This window comes from Phoca vitulina, unplaced genomic scaffold (genome assembly GCF_004348235.1).
Source record: "Phoca vitulina isolate PV1807 unplaced genomic scaffold, GSC_HSeal_1.0 scaffold12, whole genome shotgun sequence".
Lineage (NCBI taxonomy): Eukaryota > Metazoa > Chordata > Mammalia > Carnivora > Phocidae > Phoca > Phoca vitulina.
Window position 1 is genome coordinate 33,663,533 of NW_022589715.1, and position 22,050 is coordinate 33,685,582.

Genomic DNA, 22,050 nt, shown 5'->3' on the forward strand with positions numbered 1-22,050 from the left:
CCTTTCTTCCCTTGTGCTCTTCTATGATTTGTTGGCTTTAGTGATATAGTTGCATTCCTTTCACTTTATTGTTTGCATATTTATTACTTTTTTTTGATTTGTGGTTGCCATTAGGTTTGTATATAACATCTTCTGCATATAGCAGTCTGTATTAAGTTGATGGTCACTTAAGTTTTTTTTTAAAGATTTATTTATTTTAGTGAGATAGAGCACTCAAGCATGAGTGGGGGGGAGGGGCAGAGGTAGAGAATCCTCAAGCAGACTTCCCACTGAGTGAGGAGCCAGATGGGCTTGATCCCATGACCCCTGAGATCACAACCTGAGTTGAGGGGCTCCTGGGTGGCTCAGTTGGTTAAGTGGCTGCCTTCAGCTCAGGTCATGATCCCAGGCTCCTGGGATCGAGTGCCACATTGGGCTCCCTGCTCAGCGGGGAACCTGCTTCTCCGTCTGCTCCCTGCTCATGCTCTCTCTCACTATCTCTTTCTCTCTCTCTCAAATAAATAAATAAAATCTTAAAAAAAACAAAAACAAAAGCCACAAGTTAAAAAAAAAACAACCTGAGTTGAAACCAAGAGTTGGACATCCAACCAAGTGAGCCACCCAGGTGCCCTTTAAGTTTATTTTAATGGTTTTATTTTTTTAAATTTTAGATTCCATTATAGTTAACATATAATGTTATATTATTAGTTTCTGCTTAAGTTTAAATCCCTTCTTTACCTTTCTCTCAACGTTTTAGGTATATGGTGTCATATTTTACATCGTCTTTTTTTTTTTTTTTTGGTAACGATTTTATTTGATAGAGAAAGCATGAGCAGGGGAAGGGGCAGAGTGAGAAGCAGACAGCCCACTGGGCAGGGAGTCCGATGTGGAGCTCAATCCCAGGACCCCTGGATCATGACCTGAATCAAAGGCAGACACCCAACTGACTGAGTCACCTATGCTCCCCTGCTTTTACTTTTTTTTTTTTTAAAGGTTTTATTTATTTATTAGAGAGCGAGAGTGGGAGAGGGAGAAGCAGGCTCCTGCTGAGCAGGGAGCCTGATGCGGAGCTCGATCCCAGGACCCTGGGATCATGACCTGAGCCGAAGGCAGACGCTTAACCGACTGAGCCACCCAGGCGCCCCTCCCCTGCTTTTACTTTTCATACTGTCACTTATGGTCTACTTTGTACTCCATGAGTCCCCTTTAATATTTCTTGTAGGTCTGGTTTAATGGTCATGAACTTCTTTAGCTTTTGAGAAACTCTTTATCTCTCGTATTCTGAATGATGGTCTTGCCTAGATAGAGTATTATTGGCTGCAGATTTTTCCCTTGAGCACTTTGAATATATCCTGACATGCCCTTCTGGTCTGCAGAGCTTCTGCTGAAAAATCTGCTCATAGCCTTATGGGTTTCCCTTGTCTGTAACGGTCTCCTCTTGCAGCTTTAAAAATTTTTTTCTTTATTGCTAGGTTTTTTTTTTTTTTTTAATGTTATGTTAATCACCATACATTACATCATTAGTTTTTGATGTAGTGTTCTTTGATTCATTGTTCGCGTGTAACACCCAGTGCTCCATGCAATACGTGCCCTCTTTAATACCCATCACCAGGCTAACCCATTCCCCCACCCCCTGTAGTTTTGTTTTTTTTTTTTAAGTTTTTTTTTTTAACTTTATTTATTTGAGAGAGAGAGAGCAAGAGCAAGGAGGAGAGGCAGAGGGAGAGGGAGAAGCAGACCCCCCACTGAGCAGGGAGCCCGACAAGGGGTTTGATCCCAAGACTCCAGGATCATGACCTGAGCTGAAGGCAGACACTCAACCGACTGAGTCACCCAGGCGTCCCTTTATTGCTAGTTTTCGGCATTTTAATTACTATGTGTCTTGGTGTGGAGCTCAGCTCCTTGGATTGAATTTGGGGGGATCTCTGTGCCTCCTGGATATCTGTTCCCTTTCCCAAATTAGGGAAATTTGCAGCTATTATTTCTTCAAATAAATTTTCTGCCACCACCTCTATTCTTCTGAGATCCATTTCTATAATTCAAATGTTATTATGCTTGATGGAGTCACTGAGTTCCCTACGTCCATTCTCAGCTTGCACAGTTCTTTCTTCTGCTTTACTTAGCTGGGTTACTTTCCATTACTCTGTCTTCTGGGTCATTAATTCATTCCAATGCTTCCTCTAGCCTGCTTTTTTTTGCATCAAGTGTATTTGAAATTTTATTTATTGCGTTCTTGATCTCTGATTGGTTCTTTTTAATCTCTTTAAGGGTTTCAGTGATGTCCTCCACTGTTATCTCAAACCCAGTCGGTAGCTTTATGATAATTATTTTAAATTCTTTATCAGGTGTATTACTCATATCTGTTTCGCTTTGGTCTTTCTGTGGTTTGGTCCTATTCTTTCATTTGGGAGCTATTTCTCTTTCCCCTCATTTTTTCTGACCGTCTGTGTCTGTTTCTGTGTGTTTTCAATGTCAGCTAATTATCTTGCTTTTATTGATAACAGCCTTATGAAGAAGAGGTCTTGTAGTGCCCGGCAGTGCTGTGTAGTCTGTTTCCCAGGGCCTGGCACTTCAGGGATTGTGTCCTATATGTGTTACATGTGCTTTGCTGTTGTGTCTTAGTCTCTTTTTCCTTCAGTACAGTTACCTGCAGAAACTCTCTTTGCCTGTTGTGGTGATATTTGGTCCTCATTGGGCTGGGCATGATTTAACAAGGTGTGTGGAGTGTTTTGCTTGGGAAATGAGATTTGACCCCACAGCTACCATTGGAACTGAGGTCCTGCAGAAGGGGTTAGATCAGGAGATGTGGTGTTGGTAGGGTTTGCACTGGTATTTTGGGGTAGGGGCCCAAAGTGCTGGGACTAAGGGGAATGTGATGGAGAAGGGTAGGACCAACAAAGCAGGGGTGTGGGGTAGTGGGGGGAGCTTGGTGCAGGCAAGTTAGGTAATGATTGTTGGCCCCATTGCAGGTTTCTGCAGGTGGCTGTTGTGTATGCTGGGAGCGGGGCCGGGGAGGGTGGGATAGAAATGGTGCTTGTCAGCTCCTTTGTTCCTGGAGGGGTCTCCCCGTAGTTCCTGTTTCTCTGGCTATAATCTGAGATGAAGAAATCACTCACTCCTGTCTGCTCTCAGTGTTTTTCAAACTAATAGTTCTGTGCTGTATCTGCAGGGTGGTTTTTTATGCTGTCTCTTTAAGGGTGGGGACTCTGCTAACTGATGGCTCTTCCAGCTCTCCTTTAACCTAGTCCACTGATTTTTAAAATTCCAGATTTTGGGGTGCCTGATGATGGTCAGTTGGTTAAGCATACGACTTGATTTTGGCTCAGGTCATGATCTCAGGGTGTGAAATGGTGCTGGGCGTGGAGCCTGCTTAGGATTCTCTCTCTTCTTCTCCCTCTGCCCCTCCCCCCTGCTCGCGCTCTAAAAAAAAATAAAATTCCAGACTTTAAGTTCTCTTGGTTTTATGAGCTCTCACTTTCAAAGGCAAATGTTGAAAGTTAGGTTTTTGCCTTTCTTTGTGCCACTCACTGGCTCCCTCCCCATTGCCATCGGCTCCCAGACCACATCTTTTTCCTTCCTACTTTTTTTTTTTAAAGATTTTATTTATTTATTTGACAGAGAGAGACACAGCAAGAGAGGGAACACAAGCAGGGGGAGTGGGAGAGGGAGAAGCAGGCTTCCCGCGGAGCAGGGGGCCCGATGTGGGGCTCGATCCCAGGACCCTGGGATCATGACCTGAGCTGAAGGCAGACGCTTTTTTTTTTTTTTTTAAAAAAAAGATATTTATTTATTTATTTGACGGAGAGAGAGACAGCAAGAGAGGGAACACAAGCAGGGGGAGTGGGAGAGGGAGAAGCAGGCTTCCTGCGGAGCAGGGAGCCCGATGCGGGGCTCGATCCCAGGACCCTGGGATCATGACCTGAGCCGAAGGCAGACGCTTAATGACTGAGCCACCCAGGCGCCCCTTCCTTCCTACTTTGATGTGTATCTTTCCTACCTTTATTTGTGAGTTTGTTCTGGAAGTGTGTGGGTTGTTTTCTGGGTTATTTTCGCTGATGTGTTATCTAGTTGTGTCAGTGGGAGTAGGTGAGTTACTGTCTTCCCAGCCTCCTCCAAGGTGTTACATGTCTTTATTAGATTTCTCAAAGACATATATTTTTTGGAACTGTGCTAAGGAGAACATTTTCTTTAAAGATTTTATTTATTTATTTGAGAGAGGGCAAGAGGAGGGGAGAGGCAGAGGGAGAGGCATACTCCCTGCTGAGCCGGGAGCCTGACACGAAGCTCAATCCCAGAACTCTGGGATCATGACTTGAGCGAAAGGCAAACGCTTAACCGACTGAGCCACCCAGGCGCCCCGAGAACATTTTTTTAAAAGATTTTATTCATTGGGGCGCCTGGGTGGCTCAGTCGTTAAGCGTCTGCCTTCAGCTCAGGTCATGATCTCAGGGTCCTGGGATCGAGCCCCGCATCGGGCTCCCTGCTCGGCGGGAGGCCTGCTTCTCCCTCTCCCACTCCCACTCCCCCTGCTTGTAGTCCCTCTCTCGCTATGTCTCTCTCTGTCAAATAAATAAAATCTTAAAAAAAAAAAAATACGAGATTTTATTCATTTATTTGTGACAGAGAGAGAGAGAATGAAAGAACAGGGAGGAGGGTCAGAGGGAGAGGGATAGGCAGCTCCGCCCCCTGCTCAGCAGGGAGCCTGATGTGGGGCTTGGATCCCAGGACTCCAGGATCAGGACCTGAGCTGAAGTCAGATGCTTAATCGACTGAACCACCCAGGCACTCCTTAAGGAGAGTATTTTTGAAAATTTATTATTTATTCCTAGTAATAAACAAAATATGTACATATATGATATAGTTTGTGTATGTTTTTGTATATGTGTGTGTATTAATTATTCATATTAACTTTATAAGCACCAGTCTTGCCAAACCTGTTAATTCTCGAAACATTTATATGAAAGGTAGTTTGGATTTTCTGTTCACATAATCACATTATCTCAGAGTAATAATATTTTTAATTGCAATATAGTTGACATACAATGTTACATTAGTTTGAGGTGTATAATATAGTCCTTTGACAAGTCCATATGTTATGCTATTCCCACCACAAGTGTAGCTGCCATCTGTCATTGTGATACAACCCCATTATAACATGATTGACGATATTCGCTATGCTGTACCTTTTATCCTTGTGACTTACTCATTCGATAAGTGAAAGCCTGTATTTCCTACTCTTCTTACCCCATTTTGTCCATCACCCCATTCCCCTCCCCTTTGGCAACCACCAGTTCTCTGTATTTATGGGTCTGTTTCTGCTTTTTGTTAGTTGGTTTGTTTTGATACTTAGATTCCAACGTGTTAGTGAAATCATGAGGTATTTTTCTTCTTCTGTCTTATGTCACTTAGCGTAATACTCTGTAGGTCCATTCATGTTGTTGCTTATGGGAAGATACCATTCTTTTTAATGGCTGAGTAATAGTTTACTGTGTATGCATGTATATGTGTGTATAATTAATTTTTTGAGGAACCTCCATACTACTTTCCACAGTGGCTGCACCAGTTTACATTCCCACCATCATGCATGAGGTTTCATTTTTTTCCCCACCCTCACCAACATTTAATTGATCTTTTTGATTCTTGCCATTCTGACAAGTATAAGGTGATAACTCATTGTGGTTTTGATTTGCATTTCCCTGGGATTAGTGATGTTGAGCATCTTTTCATGTGTCTGTTGGCCATCTGTATGTCTTTGGAAAATGTCTATTTGGGCCCTCTGCCCATTTTTAATCAGATTATTTTTTGTGTTGTATAAATTCTTTATATATTTTGGATATTAACCCTTTGTCACGTGTGTCATTTGCAAATATCTTCTTCCATTCAGTAGGTTGCCTTTTAGTTTTGGTTTCCTTTGCTTTGCAAAAGCTTCTCAGATATTTTGGTGTAATCAGAATAGTTTATTTTTGCTTTTTTTTTTTTTTTTTTGGTTTGAGGAAACATATCTAGAAAAATGTTGCTGAGGATGATGTTCAAGAGGTTATTGCCTATGTTTTTTTTTGAGGAGTTTTATGGTTTTAGATCTCACATTTAGATCTTTAATCCATTTTGAATTTATTTTTGTGTATGGTGTGAGAAAGTGGCCCAGTGTCATTCTTCTGCATGTGGCTGTCCAGTTGTCACAACACCATTTATTGAAGAGACTTGTTTTTTCCTCACTGTATATTCTTCCTGCTTTTATCGTGGATTAATTTACCATATATTCATGGGTTAAAAATTCTGGATTCTCTTTTCTCTTTCATTGATCTATGTGTCTGTTTTTGTGCCAATACTATATTGTTTTGATTACTAGAGTTTTGTAATATAACTTGAAGTCTGGAATTGTGATGCCTCCAGCTTTCCTTTTCTTTTTTAAGATATTTATGGCTATTTGGGGTCTTTGGTGGTTCCATACAAATTTTAGAATTATTTGTTCTAGTTATGTGAAAAATGCTGTTGTTATTTGGATAGCGATTGCATTGCATCTGTCAGTTGCTTATGGCCATTTCTACAGTATTAATTCCAGTCCATGAACATGGAATCTTTATTTGTGTCATCTTCAATTTCTTTCATCAGTGTTTCATAGTTTTCAGAGTACAGGTCTTTCACTTCCTTGGTTAAGTTTATTCCTAAGTATTTTTTATTTCTGGTGCAATTACAAATGGAATTTTTAAAAAAAATTTTTTTCTGCTACTTTGTTAAGTAATACTGGTTTTAATTCTTCATTTTTAGTGTTACGACTTTTATTCAGTTTCCTTTGTACTATCTAGGACCTTCTTACCAATTTGAATTAAAGGCGTTCTTGTTTTATTTCTAGTCTTAGAAGGAAAAGTTTTAACATTAAACCATTAGTATAGTGTTTGCTATAAAACTTACATAGGTATTTTTGATTGGAGTGAAGCCATATATTCTTTATTTCCAAATTTGTTTTTGCGTCCCTTGCCTTTGGTAAGGCTTAGTATTACAGCTTGTTGTTTGATAATTTGTTTAGGATTTTTATTCTTATCTGATACTTACACCATTATTTATTAGAAAACTATATAAAGTAAGCATATTTTGAAATGGGTTGGAATATCATGGAGAAAAAATTGTATCTTAGATTGGGGTACTTTTACAGTAAGAATTTAATTCAGTAAATTATTGATACTGCAATCTAGAAAATACATTGCCTTTAGATGGATATTGAAATGACTAGAAATCACAGGTAATTTGGTATTTTTTAGAAGGAAGGATGGGATTTTTTATTAAAAACTAAGATGGCTTATTGAAAAGGTAATATAGTACTATGGTATTTGTGTTGCTATCATACAAAGAGGTATAGAGTATCATGCTGTAAGATGATATTACTTGGATAGGTAGGTAGTACTCTCTTTTCAGCAAGAAGGTAACATTCTTTAGATTGATTTTATGTATGTTTCAAAGATATATATAGGTTACTTACCTGATATGTGTGTAATCCTTTTTTTAGTTTATCCTTTTTAAAATATGTAAAATATATGTAGTTTTAAAACCAACAGAATATTAAATGTTCTTGTTTGTAGTTACAGTGATGTGTATTTCACATAATCATACATTAATGTCATATTTGTTTCTTTATAGATTAGAATATGGCTACATATCCCTGCTGTCATGCAGCACATTATCCCTTTTAGGACCTATGTTATTAGGTAAGTTTATAAAATCTTTTCCTCTTGATTAACAATGTAATACATTTAAGTAGTTTATAACATAGTGTAGAATTATGTTGTTTGAAAGTCCCTTGTACTCGTATCCTCTAGAGAAAATTTTAATTGACAGTTTGGTGTATAATATTTTTTATGCTCATGTAGGCTCATATTTAATGTTTACTTTTAAGCAATTTATGTTGGGCCTTTTTTAAAAAATTTTTTTTTATTTTTAAGTAATACCTACACCCAGCATTGGGCTCAAACTCAAAACCACTACCTAGATCAAGAGTTGTATGCTCCACCAACTAACTGAGCCAGCCAGATTCTCCTGGATCTTTTTTTTTTTTTCTTTTACATGAATATATAGAGGTTAACAGTGGTTACATGGTATCCCACCATACACAGTCAACAAAAATATACAAAGATATTATGTTCTAGGCATTGGGGATATAGCAGAGAAGAAAAAATTCTCTTTTTGTGCAGTCTCTGTATCAAATAAATAAGTAGATGATACAGTTCATCAGGAAGTCGTAAGTATTACAGAGAAAAGTTGCAGCAAAGGTGAATTGAGAGTTTTAGAGGATGGGTCACAATTTTAAATATGTGGTTATAGAAGGCCCAATTGAGGAGGAGGTGACATTTAAGTCTCAGTCTAAGAAGGAAACCTAAGAGTATGGAGAAAGAATTGTATTAGAGTTGGAGTGTGAACTGTTGGGAGTTCTAAGATTTGTACTTTTTGGCAATTTTTATGAGTTCTTTATACTTTTTCTCACTCATTTGCAAAGATTTGAGTGCCTATTGTCCCATTATATTTGAGTTTTTGGAGAAGGTGTCACGAAAAGAAACAGAGTGATGAATCCTATGCAAGTAAGTAATGTGATAGAGGGGGAATATGAGGTCTTTCTGAAAGGTGGCATCTCAAGATCGTGAATCAGCTAATCAGATGATAATTGGAAGAACATATTCTAGGTAGAAGGAACATAGGATGTAAGCTTTGAAGTTGGAAAGAATATGACATTAAAGAAAGTAGAAGCAGACTGTTGTGGAATATAATGTGTAAGGGGAAATAATTATGATAATGAGGTTGGATAAGCAAGGGCAGGTTATTCAGGACCTTAAAACCATTATAAAGAGCTTGGATTTAATTTTACCAAAGGGAATCTATTGAATGATTTTCAGCAGGTGAGTCATGATGATTTTTAGAGGATCACTTTGGCTTTTAAGTGGATCATAAATTGTAGGATTGTTGGAGTAGAAGTTGGGAGACCTACTGAAAGGTTAGTGCAGTAGTTCTGGAAAGGAACGATGGTATGATGGTTACTGGTAAAAGGATTGTTTATGGTGATTTTGAAAATTGAATTGATGTAAATGAAAATAAAAGGGACAAGACTGGTGATTCTGGGATTTAAAGGGGTAAGCATCGTCACTTAAGCTCCCCACCTCAGTTTCTCTTTTGTGCTGTATCGTTATCTGAGATGTGAAAGACTGGGAGAACTTCAAAACTTAATTTTGAGATGCCTGTGGGACATTGAAGTTGCACTGTTGAATTGGGAGTATAAGCATATAATTAAGAACAGTATCATTTTTTTTTTTTTTAGATTTTATTTATTTATTTGTCAGAGAGAGACAGCGAGAGAGGGAACACAAGCAGGGGGAGTGGAGAGGGAGAAGCAGGCTTCCCGCAGAGCAGGGAGCCTGATGCGGGGCTCGATCCCAGGACCCTGGGATCATGACCTGAGCCGAAGGCAGACGCTTAACGACTGAGCCACCCAGGCGCCCCAAGAACAGTATCATTAATTGAGTTATCAGAATAAGAACAGCAGTTATTGAACACCTCATTGAAGTGAATGAGAGGTTATCTGGGGAGAGAATCTAGAAAGCAAAAAGAAGTGTGTTGAGGATGGAACCTTTGTATCAGTTTGCTTTTGCTGTGTAAGAAAACCACCCCTAAATCTTAGTGACTTAAAATAACAGCCATTTATTATTTCTCACAGTTCTTGGGCTGACTAGTTCTTTTGTTCTGGGCTGACTTGGCTGGACCTGCATGCTCTGAGGATAGCACCTCACTCATATATCCTCTGGTTGACAGACTGATTGTTACTGGAAGTGGAGTGGAGTTCCTATTCATCTTGCAGTTGGCTAGGTGTTAGTTGGGGCATCAACCATGTCTCCTTCATCCAGCAGCCTAACCTGGGTTCCTTTTCTTGGTGATGGAAGAGTTCCTGTCAGGGAAGGGCAAGCTCAAAGGTTTCTTAAGCATCTGTTTATGTCACATCTTTTATTGTTCCATTGGTCAAAGCAACTTTCATGGCAAAGCTCAGATTCAGGGGAGTAGAGAAATAGATGATACCTCTTGATGGGAAGAGTGGCAAAGTTGTATTGCAAAGACCTCTATGTAAAGTGATAGGAGTAGTTTGGAAAGGAATGATGGTATGATGGTTACTGGTAAAAGGATTGTTTATGATGATTTTGAAAATTGAATTGATAAGTGAAAATAAAAGGGACAAGACTGGTGATTCTGGGATTTAAACAGCCTGACCTGAGCTGAAGGCAACACTTAACCGACTGAGCCACCCAAAGACCCTGCAAATAATTTTTTAAATAGAAATATGTATTACTGTCTTGGGGATGAGATGGGGAGGAAGACCTGGTATCCATGAGTCTGTATTCTTGCATAATAGTAATTTGCTAGAGCTAAGTAGTTAGCTGAATCCTTTAGAATGGATATGCTTTTTCTGGTTTACCAAGGTCTCCATGAACTTTTACATGAATCCTTTATAAACCTCGAGGATTACTGATGTTGAAAGGTTGGATAGAGGAGGAGGAACTAATCAAATAGAATAGGCAGGACCTGAGGAAAACCAGGGGTTTGTGATGTCTGGAAGCCAAATAAGAATAATTTTTAAGATGTACACATTTTAAAGAGTTTTGGCTGTGTGGGGAGTAGATGTACTTTATATATGAAAGCAGCAGGAGCTGTGTACATGACAGGTAGGAGCATAAAAAACCTCACTGGAGGTGCAGATATTCAACGTTAAATGACTTGGCTCTTGGCAGTTTCTGATTCAAGTTCGACTCCGCGAAGGACCCAGTGCCTCAGGTCACAATCTTTGAAGCATCACTTAGAAATAATTTAAATTGGGAATGTTAATCCTAGGATGTCAGGTTCTACTTTACTAAACATTTTGGAGGTATGGAGCAAACGAATATTATTGAATTATTGAAGGGTCTTTAGGAATATTTTGCAAGTTTTTATGTATGTTTTATTTCTGAATCGTTTAAGGTATTTATGCAAGCTCTCTGATCAGGAGTTAAGACAGAGTGCAGCTCGAAACATGGCTGACTTAATGTGGAGCACAGTGAAAGAACCATTGGATACAACATTATGCTTTGATAAAGAAAGCCTAGATCTTGCATTTAAGTACTTCATGTCACCGACTTTGACTATGAGGTTGGCTGGACTAAGTCAGATAACGGTAAGCTATATTTATTTATTTTGAGTCATTTTTTATTTTCCTTTTACACTGTCATCATCATCATCATCATCATCATCATACCTGATATTTATGGAGCACTTATGTGAGGCATTGTGCTAAGTATTTTACATGTGTTACTTTGTATGGTCCTGATAAATAATTTCAGTATTTTCCTTATTTATTTTTTTAAGATTTTTAAAAATTCATTTATTTTGAGAGAGAGAGAGAAGGAGCACAAGTCGGGGGGACTGAGCAGAGGGAGAAGCAGGCTCCTCACTGAGCAGGGAGCCGATGGGGCCTTGATCCCAGGACCCTGGGATTATGAACTGAGCCAAAGGCAACGCTTAACCGACTGAGCCACCCAGAAACCCTGCAAATAATTTTTTAAATAGAAATATGTATTACTGTCTTGGGAATGAGATGGGGAGGAAGACCTGGTATCCATGAGTCTGTATTCTTGCATAATAGTAATTTGCTAGAGCTAAGTAGTTAGCTGAATCCTTTAGAATGGATATGCTTTTTCTGGTTTACCAAGGTCTCTATGAACTTTACTCCTTTGTAGTGTTATTCTTGGAGTAACTAGATTTTACACAGGTATTGGACTTTGTAAATATAGAGAACACTTGTTGACATTTTTCTAAAGTAAATCTTAAATGAATTTATTGAAGAATCCTTTCCTTAAATTTTATGTCTGTGGTGACATACACTTGCTTGCATTAGATTTTTGTATTTTTCCCTTATTTAGCTTTGTTTTCTTGTTTTTTTCTCATGTATTTAGTGGAATAAAGCATGAGTATTACTGATAGTATGAAATTATTTATTTTAATATGGTGAAATAACCAGACTAATTGGTGTGTGTGTGTGAAATTCTTATTGTCTTATATTTTACAATTTTGATCTGCTTATTGATTTTATATATATCAAACCATGTTTCTTGACAGTTGGTAACATACCAGAAAAAATTTGTAAAAAAAAAACACTTTAATTTCTTTTCTCTAATTATAGAATCAACTTCACACCTTCAATGATGTATGCAATAATGAATCCTTGGTATCAGACACAGAAACGTAAGTAGGAACATTAATTTATACATAAGTGTACCATTTTATTGTGCAGCAGCTTATATGGTAAATAATAATTGTGACTATTAGGTTTGAAGTGTTTACTAGAAATTCTTTGCCTTGTGGCTTCATTTGTATAGTCTTGAATAAGCTTTCAGAACAGTATGTTGAAACATTTGTTTTTTAGAAGGTATACCAACACATAGTATTAGTGTCACAACATGCAGAAGGGTACTATTTATAAGGGAAAATTTAATAATGAAGAGCATGGTATTGATCGTTTTCAGAAAGCACTCTTGATGCCGATAATGTGAAGACCTCATTTAACACATTTTATGGGGAAAAAACAAGTTAGTGATGTTCATGTTTAGAAAGAAGTAGTTGTTATAGCTTAGGGCTTTTCAGTATCTTAGAAATATTTATTTATTCCAGTATTCCATTTAGGTGTTTGTCCATATAGAAATGCATTCTTTTTTTTTTTTTTTAATTTTTTTTATTATGTTAATCCCCATACATTACATCATTAGTTTTAGATATAGTGTTCCATGATTCATTGTGCATAACACCCAGTGCTCCATGCAGAACGTGCCCTCCTCAATACCCATCACCAGGCTAACCCATCCTCCCACCCCCCTCCCGTCTAGAACCCTCAGTTTGTTTTTCAGAGTCCATTGTCTCTCATGGTTCTAGAAATGCATTCTTAAATCTAATTTGGGTAGTAATATCTTCTGCTTGAACAGAGTTGTATAGTTTTAAGGTGTTAGAAAATTCGTAATTATATGAATGAGTCATATTTTTTCTTTACTCTAACTTTTGTGCATTGATTTTAGTTCTGCCCTGTGGAGTTAATCTCAGTTGAACCCAACCCTTCATGAATTTGAAAGCCAAAGATGGTGTCTCTTTACTCTTTTTCTTCTCCAGGCTAATGACTTCTTATTCTTCCAATGTATGTTATGGTGTTTAGATTTATTACCAGACCATTCTTTCATCTCTGGCAACATTCTTTGTTCGTGATCCCCTTAAAATATGTTGCCTAGAATTGGTCATAGCTTTATAAATTCTGGGTCATACTAGGAGTGCTATTTCCCACTGTCAGGACATTACATAGACTATATCCAGTATGTAAAACTACAGCTCTGGATTTCCCTTTTAATCCTTTTAGTGCTGCCTCCTCCATAAGACTGCCTAAGAGAATGTTAAATTTTCCAATGCAGTAATCTCCGCCCCTCCTCCCACTTCTGCACGCGCTCTCTCTCTCCCTCTCAAAAATAAATAAAATCTTTAAAAACAAAGTATAAGGAATATACATTCTAAAGACATGATAAAGAAAAGAGGGAGGAGAGTCAAAATTTTGAGGAATAGTGGGTAGAAGTAGTTCAAATTGGGAAAGAAGAGCATTCTTACAATGTGAGAAACTTGGAGCAAACAAAAAATGTGATAAATATTGTTGCAGCATATGAATTGTGTCTCTCCTTTTTAGCAGTTTTATTAAGGTATAGGTACTGTACCTATCATAAAATTCATCTGTTTTTATAGTGAGTTTTAGGAAATTGACAGAGTTATGCGAAAATCATCACAGTCCAGTTTTAGAACATTTCCATCACTTCAGAAAGATCCCCTTTGCCAATTTGTAGTCAGTTCCTAGTGTTAGTCCCACTAATATACTTTCTCTCTATAGATTTACCCATTTTGGACATTTCATATGGATGGAATTATGATAGTCATCTTTTTCATTTAGTTTCTTCCAGTTATTTCACTATACTGTTTTTCTTTTTTAAAGATTTTATTTATTTGACAGAGAGAGACACAGCGAGAGAGGGAACACAAGCAGGGGGAGTGGGAGAGGGAGAAGCAGGCTTTCTGTGGAACAGGGAGCCCGATGCGGGGCTTGATCCCAGAACCCTGGGATCATGACCTGAGCCAAAGGCAGATGCTTAACAACCGAGCCACCCAGGCACCCCACTATACTGTTTTTCTTGAGGCTCATTGTGGAGTGAATTAGTACTTCATTCCTTCTTATTGCAGAATTGTATTACATTATGTAGATACAACATTTTGTTTTTCCATTTACCAGTTGTTGGCTATTGTGATTATTTCCAGTCTTTGGTTAGTATGAATAATGCTCCTTTATTATTTTAGGGATTTATTTATTTTTAGAGAGAGCTCGTGCTCCCATGTGACAGGTGAGGGGCAGAGGGAGAGAATCTCAGGCAGATGCCTCACGGAGGATAGAGCCTGAGGTGAGGCCCGATCTTTTGACCCTGAGATCATGACCTGAGCCTAAATCAAGAGTTGGACACTTAACTGACGAGCACCCAGCTGTCTGTCCCCTGAATAATGGTCCTTTAAACATTTGTGTACCTTTTTATGGAAATATGTTTTCATTTTTCTTGGTAAATAGGAGTATGATGGCTGGTTTGTATGCTCATTTTATGTCTCACTTTTTAAAAAATATCGTCAAAATGTTTTCCAGCATAGCTGCATCATTTTACATTCCTATTAGTAATATATGAGGGATCCAGTTTCTCCCCATTCTCAGCAGCACTTGTTATTATCTGTGTTTTTGATGATAGCTATGCTAGTGGGTATAAAGTAGTATTTCATTATGACTTTAATTTGCATTTCCCTAATTAATGATGGTGAACATCTTTTTATATGATTATGTGCCGTTCTATTTTGTGGGGTTTTTTTTTTTTTTTTTGGTGAATTGTTTATGCATTTTTTTGCCCAGTTTTTTAATTCAATTGTCTTTTTTATGGACTAGCATAAGATCTCTACTACAGAATGTTCATGGGTGCTTAAGAAGACTATTTTAGCTTTCCTCCCACCTTTCTGTGCTGCCATAATGATGCACATGAATGTTCTGGCAGTTGCTCTTAGGAATATTAACAATGCCGAAAAGAGAGGCAGATGCCAGGTTCTAATTAGGCCATGCTCCAAAGTCATCTTCTGGTTCTAACTGTGATGATGAAGCAGGTTTACATTGGTAAATTTTGAAATCATTGATAAGCACAGAGTTGGGAAAATTGTTTTGAACCTCACAGGCAGGTTAAACAATGTGGAGTGATCAGCTCCAGATTTGATATACAAGTCAGAGATCTAGAAAAATAGCAGAATAATCTGTTCCTGTCCTGCCGGTTTGGTTTCATTGTGCTGACAACCTCAGCTGGCATCGTGGATCATGAAGAAGCAAAATGAAAACACTCAGGAGGGAAAACCCTGGGGTTCTTTTTCTAGGGATGTGTAATACGTACGTGCAAATAACATGCCTCAGTGGACTCTTGCGCTTTTTTTTTTTTTTGCTGTTGTATGGAGTATTGTATATAGATGTCTATTAGGTCTAATGAGTTTGTAGGATTTTTGCCTTCTGTATTCTTGTTGATTTTCTGCCTAGTTCTGTTATTAAGGGTAGGTTATTGAAGTCTCCGATTCCATTTAATCCTCCTCATTTTGTGTATTCCATATTTGTGAATTTGCCTGTTTGCTGCAGTTTATTTCTAACCCCCAAATTAATACTTATGCTGTTTCATTGGTCATTTGTGGACATGCACAGAGCAGTAAAAAATTTGTCTCTCAACATGCGCATTCCCAATTAAAGTCAAACAAGGTGATGCTCTGCCTTCTTGTTTTAGTGCTGGTACAGAGGTGACCAGAGGTTGGAAATGGTAGCAGGCAGTGCATTGTAGTGCAAGAAGCTTCCGTTCTGAGGTCATTTGAGTAGAAAGTGAATCCCAACTCTAGGTTAGTGGGACAGCCTCAGCCACGTCACCTAAATACTTGTGAATCTCATTTTGTAAGACAGAGAAAAAGGAAGATAAAGTTGTTCTTTAGGACTTAAGAAGAAAGTGTTTAGTATTAGCTAATTTAGTGCAGCAACTTTATAGAACTGTCATGAGCAACAAAACTGACTGTATTGTCTTTATTTCCCTTCAATCGTGTGTATGTATATGTGTGTGTGTGTGTGTATAATGGAATACTATTCAAACATAAAAAAGAATGAAATCTTGCATTCATGACAACATGGATTGACCTTGGGGACATTACAGTAAGTGAGATAAGTCACCCAGAGAAAGACAAATATTGTAGGAACTCATAGGTGGGCTTGAAAAACAACAACAAATCCAAGCTTCTAGTGATTGTCAGAGGTGTGGGTGGGGAGTGAGTGAAATGGGTGAAAGGGCTCAAAAGGTGTAAACTTCCAGTTAAAAAATAAGTCGGGGTTGTAATGGATAGCATGTCAACTATAGTTAGTAATACTGTACTGCATATTTGGAAGTTTCTAAGAGATTAGATCTTAAAGGTTCTTATTATCACAAGGAAAAAAAATTTTTGTAACTGCATGGTAATGGATGTTAACTAGAGTTAGTGTGGTGATCATTTCATAATATATACAGATATCGATCATTGTTGTACACCTGAAGCTAATAAAATGTTATATGTCACGTCTCTGATGGCATTTTTATGTAAGGGGTAAAAACCTCCCTTTGCATCACCCTTACTGAAATGGGAGCTTCAAGATACATTTTAGTTCTGTGAAATATATGTCTTTAAATTAGTTTCGCATATGGGCTATAGAACAAATCGTGTACCTAGATCATATAAGATTTGTGTTTAATCAAACCTGCAGTCTTCCAATCAAAGGCAGATGGCAAGTCACATTCTTGTACTGAGTCATGCTTCTAAAGAGAACCCACTTTAGGATGCACTTGATGGTAATGATACGTTCTTTTTATACATTAAAGCAGCAGGTGAGAATAATTTGAAAAAGGATTCAAGGGTTCAGTATTAGCTGATTTAGTGCAGTGGCTTTATAGTATAACTGGCAGGGAGAGTAGCAAGAATTGGCTGTATTGTTTGTCTTTTTCTCCCTTCAGGTTCTGTTGCTTTTTGTTTCATGTATTTTGGGACTTTTTTTTTTTTATAGGTCCATATATATTTATAGTTGTTACGTTAATGATAATTTCATCCTTTTATCAGTATAAAATGTCCCATTTTGTCTCTTTGAAACATTTTTTGGCTTAAAGTTTATTTTTTCTGATGTTAGTATAGCCATCGCAACTTTATTGTTTTCATGGTATATCTTTTTCCATTCTCTTATTTTCAACCTGTTTGTGTTTTTAGATCTAAAGTCTTTCATTTATTTATTTATATTTTTTTAAGTCTTTTTTTTTTTTTTTTTTTTTTAAGATTTTATTTATTTATTTGCCAGAGACACAGCAAGAAAGGGAACATAAGCAGGGGGAGTGGGAGAGGGAGAAGCAGGCTTCCCACTGAGCAGGGAGCCCAATGCGGGGCTCGATCCCAGGACCCTGGGATCATGACCTGAGCCGAAGGCAGATGCTTAACCACTGAGCCACCCAGGCGCCCTTAAGTCTGTCTTTTAGAGGCAGCATATAGTTGGATTTAAAAACCAAATCCTATAATCTCTGCCTTTTTTTTTTTAAAGTAGGCCCCATGCCCAGTGTGGGGCTTGAACTCAGAACCCTGAGATCAAGAGTTGTGTGCTTTACTATCTGAACCAGCCAGGCGTGCTCATCTCTGTGTTTTTTTTTTTTTCTTAATTTTATTTTATTATGTTATGTTAGTCACCATACATTACATCATTAGTTTTTGACGTAGTGTTCCATGATTCATTGTTCGCATATAACACCCAGTGCTCCATGCAATACATGCCCTCCTTAATAACCATCACCAGGCTAACCCATCCCCCCACCCCCCTCCCCTCTAAAACCCTCAGTTTGTTTCTCAGAGTCCATAGTCTCTCCTGGTTTGTCTCCCCCTCTGATTCCCCCCCTTCATTTTTTCCCTTCCTAATTATTTTTTTTTTTTTTTTTTTTAAACATATAATGTATTATTTGTTTCAGAGGTACAGGTCTGTGATTCATCAGTCTTACACAGTTCACAGTGCTCAGCATAGCACATACCCTCCCCAATGTCCATCACCCAGCCACCCCATCTTTCCCACCCCCACCACTTCAGTAACCATCAGTTTGTTTGTTTGTTTTTTTTAAAGAGAGAGAATGAGCATAAGCAGGGGGAGCAGAAGTCAGTGGGAGAAGCAGACTCCCCGCTGAGCAGGGAGCCCGATGTGGGACTCGATCCCAGGACCCTGGGATCACGACCTGAGCTGAAGGCAGACGCTTAACCGACTGAGCCACCCAGGCGTCCCCGTCAGTTTGTTTCTTGAGATTAAGAATTCCTCGTATCAGTGAGATCATATGATACTTGGCTTTCTCTGATCGACTTACTTCGCTTAGCATAATACCCTCTAGTTCCATCCACATCGTTGCAAATGGCGAGATTTCTTTTTTGATGGCTGCATAATATTGCATCGTATATATACCACATCTTCTTTATCCATTCATCTGTTTCATCTCTGCGTTTGTTTTTTTTTTTAATTTTATTTATTTATTTGACAGAGAGAACAAGCAGGGGGAGCGGCAGGGAGAGGGAGAAGCAGGCTTCCCAAGGAGCAGGGAGCCTGATGCGGGGCTCGATCCCAGGACCCCAGGATCATGACCTGAGCCGAAGGCGGTCGCTTAACCAACTGAGCCACCCAGGCGCCCCCATCTCTGTGTTTTGGAGTATTTAATCCATTTACTCTTAATGTCATTCTGTATTTGGATTTATGTCTTCCATTTTGCTATTGGTTTTCTATATGCCACCTTTTTTGTTTTTCTGTTTCTCTACTGCTTTTATCCTAGTATACCATTTTAATTCCATTGATTTTTTTTTTAATATCTGAAAAATTATTTTCTTAGTGACTGCATTATAGGTTACAGAATGCATCTTAGTTGCTTAGTCTTTACTTCAGATTAATAATGGAATTTTAGTAAAATGTGGAAATATTGTTCCAGTATAGCTCTACTCCTTTGTTTCTGATGAGAAGCCAGCTATTAAACTTACTGTGGTTCCCTTGTACACACATTTCATTTTCTCTTTCTGATCTCAAGATTTTGCTCTTCATCTTTGGCTTTTAACAATTTAATGATGAGTCTAGCTGTGTCTCTCCTTGTATATATATCTTAGTTGGAGTTTATTGTGATTTTTGGATGTGTAGTTGAAATTTTTTTTTTTTTTAAATCAGAGTGGGACATTTTGGCCATAATTTCTGGGGGTGTTTTGTCTCTTTGTTTGTTTTTCTCTGCCCACTCCTTCTGGGAGTCCATTTATATGTATGTTTCCAGAGCCCTGAATAGTTGTGATTGATAATGTTGTTCAGTCCTATACTTGGCTAAGTTATAGTTACAACTCTGTATTATTAGAAGAGTCCGTGGGTTTCCTTATAACATCCTTGAAGGTACTGAAGGAATGAGGTTTATTTTTTATAATTAGTTGTTGAATTGTCTTTCTGTAAGTTACGCAGGCCAGAGAATTATCTCATGGTTCATAGCTTTTGTAGGGCTATCCAGGAATAGGTAAAATATATCATTCGTAGTTTTATTTTGTTTATTTTTTGAAGATTTTATTTATTTTAGAGATAGAGTGAGCAAGCGAGGGGAGGAGTAAAGGGAGAGGGACAGGCAGACTCTGTGCTGGGCACAGAGCCTGACACAGGGCTTGATCCCATGACCCTGAGATCATGACCTGAGCCAAAATCAAGAGTCGGATGCTTACCTGTCTGAGGCACCTAGGTGCCCCATTTTTTTTTATAGATTTTATTTTACTTATTTTTTTAAACAATTTTTTTTAAGGTTTTATTTATTCATCAGAGAGAGCGAGTGTGCGAGCACAAGCAAGGGGAGTGGCAGGCAGCGGGAGAAGCAGGCTCCCCACTGAGCAAGGAGCCCAATGCGGGACTTGATCCCAGGACCCTGAGATCATGACCTGAGTCAAAGGCAGATGCTTAACCAACTGAGCCACCCGGGCGTCCCTTTATTTATTTATTTTAGAGATAATGTGCATGTGGGGGGACAGCAGTAGTTTTATTTTGATCCTTTACGTTTTGAGGACTATATATCTAATTCATAGCTTTTTATTCTCTTTAGACTTAAATGGCCTTTTTTTTTTTTTAAAGATATTTATTTATTTATTTGTTGGGGGGAAGGAGGGGAGAGAGAGAGAGCGCCCAAGCAGCGGGAGCAGCAGGCAGAGGGAGAAACATTAGCTTCCCGTTGAGCAAGGAGCCCGATGCAGGACTTGGTCCCAGGGAGCATGACCTGAGCTGAAGGCAGATGCTTAACTTACTAAGCCACCCAGGCATCTCTTAAATGGCTTTTTAAATTCTTATATGTATAAACAAGATAAGTTATTTCATCTTTCCAGTTTTTCTATGTATAATTCATGTAGATGGGAAGATATGGGAGCTCTCATGTCAAGTCCTATTTTGAAACCTATTTTCTTTCACTCAGAATATACTTATCACTACTTTTTTCATTAAATAGCCACTTAAAAATGTTTTTAAAGAAATAGGCAATCTGAAGAAGCCTGTATATTAAAGAAATTGAATCAAGAATATTGTCTTTGCTGGGGTTCCTGGGTGGCTCAGTTGGCTAAGCGTCTGACTGTATTATTGGGCTCCGTGCCTGCTTAAGATCCTCTCTCTCCTGCCCCGCCCTCCCCTTTGAAAAGAATTACTGACTTTGCAAAACAAAAAGCACCAGGCCAATGTGTGTTCACTGGTGAATTCTACCTAATATTTAAAGAAGGAATTTAAGGAAGAAGTTACCCTAATACCAAAACCAGACAAAGACATGTAAGAAAACTATAGACCAGTATGTCTCATGAACATAGATGCAAAAATCTTCATAAAATAGAAGCAAATCAAATCCAACAATGTATAAAAAGAACTATATGCCACAACCAAGTGAGTTTTATCTCAGGTATGCAAGTCTGGTTCAATTCATGTAATCCATCACATCAACAGGTTAAGGAAGAAAAATCACATAATCATATGAATAGATAAAGAAAAGCATTTTGCAAACTCGAACACTTAAGATAAAAACTCTCAGTAAATTAGGAATAGAGGGGAACTTCCTCAACTTGATAAAGAACCTACAGGTAACATCATATTAATAGAACCTCAGAGGTTTTCTGATCAGGAACAAGGAAAGTGTGTTCTCATCATGTCTTTTAACATTGTACTGGAATCCTACCTAACGCAGTAAGGCAAGGAAAGGAGATAAAAGTTACACCGATTGGGAAGGAAGAAATTGATCTTTGATTGGAGATGACATGATCATCTATATAGAAAATCTGAAAGAATTGACAGACTCATGGAACCTAGTGAAGACAGCAAGGTTACAGGATACAAAGTTAATGAAAACTCATTTTCTTTTCTATATATCAGTATTGAACACATGAAATTTGAAATTTATTATTTTTAAAAAATAATAGCACGAGCAGGGTGGGGCAGAGGGACAAGCAGACTCCCCACTGAGTGGGGAGCCCAATGCAGGGCTTGATCCCAGGACCCTGAGATCATGGCGTGAACTGAAGTCAGATGCTTAACTGACTGAGCCACCCAGGCACTCCTGAAATTTGAAATTTAAAATACAATACCATTTATGTCAGCAGTATAAAAGTGAAATACTTGGGTATAGATCTTCATATTTTGTTAAATTTCTGTGAGGAAAATTGTAAAACTCTGATGAAAGATACCAAAAAACTAAATAAATGGAGAGATATTCCATGTTTATGGATAGAACATGTGAAAATGTAAAGATAACAGTTCTTCCCAACTTTGATCTATAAATTCATTGAAATCTCAGTCAAAATCCTGGCAAGTTATTTTCTGGATATCAACAAAATAACTCTAACGTTTATTTGGACAGACCAAAGACACATAATAGCCAAGACAATATTGAAAGGAAAAGAATAAAGTTGGAGGAC

General features: G+C 38.1%; 1 protein-coding gene across 5 annotated transcripts in view; it reads left to right on the forward strand.

Annotated features, from left to right (window-relative positions):
- Window positions 1-22,050, forward strand: part of USP34 (ubiquitin specific peptidase 34) — a 260,898-nt gene that overhangs the window by 82,086 nt on the left and 156,762 nt on the right. For all 5 annotated transcript variants that reach the window (XM_032410902.1, XM_032410904.1, XM_032410903.1 and 2 more), the window contains exons 6-8: window positions 7,615-7,682; window positions 10,966-11,158; window positions 12,164-12,225. In XM_032410902.1, the coding sequence (XP_032266793.1) occupies window positions 7,615-7,682; window positions 10,966-11,158; window positions 12,164-12,225 (323 nt within the window). The remainder of the gene's footprint in view (window positions 1-7,614; window positions 7,683-10,965; window positions 11,159-12,163; window positions 12,226-22,050) is intronic.